We start from the raw sequence: 5018 nt of genomic DNA on the forward strand, positions 1-5018 counted from the left end.
ATTAAGTTAGAGAAAATATTAGATATGAATGAAGATTTTATACTTTTAAAAGTTGATATGGTCATTGGTTATGCGGGTACTCCTTAAAAGTCACTGAGGAAACGATATTTCACATCGGAGCTTGAGCGATTCTTGAAGGCTTACGTATTACATTGGAAAAATGTTACAGACAACTGGAGATGGAATGCGACAATGCACTACTTGTAGAGTTTGGGTTGAAACTTTTTGAAGATCCCTAATTTCAATTCAAGAGATTTTACAATTCAATGGTGATTTCTTCAATAGAATTGTATAATCTCATTGTTTTTGTTTAATGTTGTTTATTTCTACAAAAAAAAATAAGTTTCAATTAACCATTTACAAATCTGAATGAATTTACGCAGAACTTAAAACCAATATTTTAAGTCGAACTTAGCTTTAGTTAAATATAAAGTGTATAAATATCATTCACAAACCTAATCTAATTTGACTCTACCGGACCTATGAATACCTTTAAAACTAGTATATAAAAATTCCTTTGTCTAGGGTTTGGCCAGGCAAGCATCTGGGGATGGCAAAATTTTCTTGGATCAGGGTTTCAACTCTACCAGATTGAGTCAGTCTCCTTTGAATCGGGTTTCGGTGCGGGTCTCTAATTCTCCAATTAGTCGGGGCGGGACAGGATCGGAATCTTTTAAAAATGAATCCCCGGACTATTCAATATGCTTCGTTCCATTTGCTCGAAAAATTAATACAAGTGGTAGTAAAACCAGCTACAAGAGTCGCCGTCTCTAATCCCCTACTGTCCATTTTTTTCATAGAATTTTACAAAAAACCAGACCATGTCATATGCATCAAATCATTTGCTAAGGTGTGTGGTCTGAACCTAAGAAAGTGAATGTTTCCTACTTACGGAAGGAGTGGACTTCGTTTCTTCGGGGCTCTCCGACGTATCGCTGCTGCTGATTTCACCGTTTCTTTCCTTACTCGACTTGAGTTTCGAGAATATTTTTGACATGGCCAAACCTTTCATTCTACTCGCCGACACCCTTTCGATGTCGGTTTTGGCCATGCCATTTCTGTTTGTTTCGCCGCTTAATCTTAGAGTTGTAAGCTCCCCTTTCAAAGCCTTGATGTCCTCGGCTGTTGGCACTGAATCCCAATCCTCTTCAGTGTTGGTTGTCGTGGACCTTGAGCTACCATGAGACCCTCCGGGGAGAAGGGCTCTAACGGACCCCGGAAGATCGGGGGTGCTACTGCCGGAGGACGTTGTGGCTCTGGCTTGCTCAAAGAAAAGAACCTGCACGACGACACGTAACGGAAGCCTCTCGTTTTGCACAGCATGCATGCAGGCCTCGGCCGATAGCTTCTTGCAGTCCATTAACCTGCATATTCTCTTTCTCTCACTTTTGCTGATTCCCGGGTGTTCCTATAAAAACGAAAAAAAGAGATTAAAGACGGATTTCCCAGCAGTAAAAAGCAAAGCCGAGATGCTTAGAAATTACCTTCAGATACATGTCTATGCCACGGTAAAGTCCGTCATGAGAAGGTCTCGAGACACTTGATACAATTTCAGCAAGGTTAACGAATTTTGAAACTGGTAAATTCGGATCTCGAGCAATTTCAGCTAGGTAGCCGTCAATTAGCTTCGCTACCAACACTTTAGAAGCATCCGGTCCGAACTTGGGACTTCTAGTACTCTCCAGGAATTCTTTCTTATCAGGGTCGGTTTGAGAAATGTGGGTCATAAACGAGGCGACTAAGTTATGAACTATATCGACATCGTATATTGTTGCTTCTCCGGCTGGAGCGCGAATCAAAAGATCGGTCACGGTTGCCTCGGGAAGCTGCTGACTGATTCTCCTCATCAACTCGTTTCTTTCTGTTTCTCCGCAATCCAATAAAATGGCTGCTCTTAACAACCTAAGCAAGAAGCTACAAGAAACGGTTCCTTTCTCTGCTGGCAGCAGCCACACGATGGTCTCCACTAATGACCGATACTTTATAATATCATTATTTGGGATCATACCCTTGCTAAAACCCGGCAATCTTCTCATTGTGTATGCATTTAGTGCTTCTCCGATTACATCACCCGAAACTCTGCCTTTCGTTTTAATTGTCGTTATCACACGCTTGAATAGATCGATACGAAGCTCACAAAGATCTTCCACCCACCAATCCTTTGGAACTGTTTGTTGTTTTCTTACACCATTCCATTGCGGACTGTTTCCATTTTCCGACGGGAGCTTTTTCCTATTATAAGTGTATGACCATTCCACCATGGAAGTATCAATTGAAGCCTTGGAAGCTATAGAATCGAGGCTGCGGCTAACCACCTTTAATTCCTCGGACCACGGGAGTAGAGATTTTGTTGATTGAAGAACAGTGATGGAATCTTTCCAGCTCCGGAATATACTCGAATTGAGGAAAACGTCGATTTTATAGATAAGGTTTCCTTTCTCAACAGTTTCGTACATCTCAAGGTACTCCGCAGCACATCGAGCAGCAACAACATTGTACGCGTTGAGTGTGACTGTCATGCAGTAACAGAACTTAGCACATATTTCGAAAGCTCCAGGTCCGCCCGGTATGTCTTGAATGTGTAGTTCATCACCGTTCTCATCATTCGACGTCGCGACCAGCTTTTGCAAACGTGCACTTTTCGATAACAATGGAAACTACAGAAACATTATAGTTATAGATGTTAGCAATCAATACACAGAAAAACAGACAAAATTAAACCATCCCATCAGAACCACAACTTATTTGCCTACTTAATGAGTTTGGACCTTGAAATTACAAGAATGGAATATATGGTCCTTTGCGTAATGGTGGATTGATAATGGTTCATACCTTATGACAGTAGAATTTCACATCCCCAACATTAACGACTATGTCAGTTGCCAACTCGGTTGCAACATACCTGAACATTAATATTTGCAGACTTATGTCAGCATAAAATCGAAGCCCAAATATCAGCAGAAATAGGACAAAACTTCAGAAACATAACATTGTTTTGCCGCATCATAACAAACGAGGAACAACAATAAACAAGGGGTTCCACAAGGTAAAGGCAGTTAGGTCGCTATAATTATGAATAGAACCGAAGCATCCTAAAGCTATGTTACTCGGACTCAAGTGTGAGTGCCGGATTCTAAGTTATTCCATGCATTAGATACAAGTTTAACATATGCCTCAAAAGCACGAATGCTTGCCAAACATACTCAACCGATTTAACTTTTACCCGAAACCATTTCTGGCAAGTCCTAATGTCGGAGCTGAAAATTACAAAGGCAAGGCAAGTAACAGGAGTGCTAATCAAAGAGCATATACATAAACCATAAAAACTCACCTGATATGATCACCATCAGTCTGAAATGAATCAGGCTTGGATCCCAGTTTCATAAACTTCATCTTGATAAAGAAAAATTCGAAACTTTACTCTCTTTCGAGCACTTGAAAACTTCACCTCTGCTTCTTCGATCTACAAAAATATCCTATATGAACAAAGATACAATATCTCAAACCATGGAAAGCATACGGATCAAAAGAGAAAAATCATGTGCATATCATAGTATGACCGAATCTTTGACACAAAATAAGGGGTCAAAAGCTGAGAAAAGACCCCTCCAAAGAAATGGGGTTAATGTTACTTCCTCACAAAGGGGGCTAAAGAGACTTGGACAAACACATGGTTAAAACATATATAAATTCTAAGAAAACCAGACACCCCCACTTGCTCAAAACTGACACCACCGCCCTCTTCCTTTTACTTGTTTATGTTATTGTTTTTTTTTTTTTTGTATTACCAAGAACATTTATGGTCCACAAAAATCCCTAAACCTCCCTCAAGAATCCAAGGTTTTTAAACCCTTTTTTTTGCTCCCTAAACACAAGTGATCATCAATTCCTATAAAATTGTTCTAAAGTGATGAGAGACTGGTTAAACTTTATCAAAAACTGATAAAAAAATTGACATCACATCAACACAGATCATGTGTTTCATTGTGAACGATTTAAGAACAAAACAAAGCAAACCAAAGTGCTTGATTCACATTTATAAAAAGGAAAACATGAACATGAACAAGAACAAGAAGATGCATACCTTGAAGGGGTTCACTAGAAAAAAAAAACTTTAAAATGTCCCAAATCTTAACATTTCCCACTAATAAAAAAAAAACCCAAAATCTCAAACACTAATCCCTCTCATATAACAATGGTTTCGCTTTAAAAATCCAAACTTTTTTTTCCTTAAAAACCCAAACTTGAGAGCACTAGTTCCTTTTGGGGTTTTGCAGGAAAAATATATCAACTTTATTTTTTTTTTTTATAATTCACCTTTGTAAAGCAAGAAACTTTGAAATAAAAAAGGAGACCCCACTAATGTGATGGATTTGAATCTTTGTTTTTTGGTATTTGGTTTCACCGTCTGCAATGTAAGAATGAAAATGCACGCCAAGTCTGACATGAATAACTTTGTTGCTCCCTTTATTGTTTACAAACTTCACTTTCACTTGGTTTTAGTGTGGTGTGAGATTAAAACAATCCACTGTTTATTAGTTAACGACCCATCCATCCCCATCACGTACTTTGATAATAATGCTATCCACCTCATTTCTTTGCTCTTCCTTTTCTTTTTTACATGTATTTTTGGAGATAGTTTAAGATTTAATCCTTGAATTTGATAAATTTTCATTTTGGTCCTTGAATTTCTTTTATTCACATCCATCTTGGAACTTGACCAACTTTTCTTAATTTAGTCCCTAAATTTGGATTACTTTAAAGTGTGATGATGGGGTACTCTAGGATAAAGTAACCTTTAGACCCTAAACTTGGTAATTATTTTTGGTCCATTCAATTTCAAAACTTAACAATCTTCTCAAATTGGTCCGTGAATTAGGAATACGCTAAAGTGTGATGACGTGGAACTCTAAGATTGTACCATGTCATTACTTTAATTTTTTATTGTATTTCATTTCTTAAATTTCATATAGTTTTTTTTTTAAATCTTGAAGTCCAAGTTTAGGAAACAAATTGAA

The 5018-nt window shown here is 38.0% G+C and overlaps 1 protein-coding gene across 2 annotated transcripts; it reads right to left on the reverse strand.

The window, feature by feature from the left end:
• Positions 1-693: 693 nt before the first annotated feature.
• On the reverse strand, positions 694-4518 carry LOC108470028 (BTB/POZ domain-containing protein NPY4-like). 2 transcript variants are annotated; one of them, XM_017771207.2, is made up of 5 exons: positions 4318-4518; positions 3332-3476; positions 2833-2902; positions 1485-2657; positions 694-1408 (listed from the first exon to the last, which is right to left on the reverse strand). In XM_017771207.2, exons 2-5 carry the CDS (start codon positions 3391-3393, stop codon positions 866-868), a joined length of 1848 nt encoding a protein of 615 aa, XP_017626696.1. In that variant the 5' UTR covers positions 3394-3476; positions 4318-4518; the 3' UTR covers positions 694-865. The 2 variants fall into 2 exon arrangements, with proteins under 2 accessions (XP_017626696.1, XP_017626695.1); XM_017771206.2 differs by having other exon boundaries at positions 4085-4518.
• Positions 4519-5018: the final 500 nt, after the last annotated feature.

This window comes from Gossypium arboreum, chromosome 2 (assembly GCF_025698485.1).
Source record: "Gossypium arboreum isolate Shixiya-1 chromosome 2, ASM2569848v2, whole genome shotgun sequence".
NCBI classification, from domain to species: Eukaryota; Viridiplantae; Streptophyta; class Magnoliopsida; order Malvales; family Malvaceae; genus Gossypium; species Gossypium arboreum.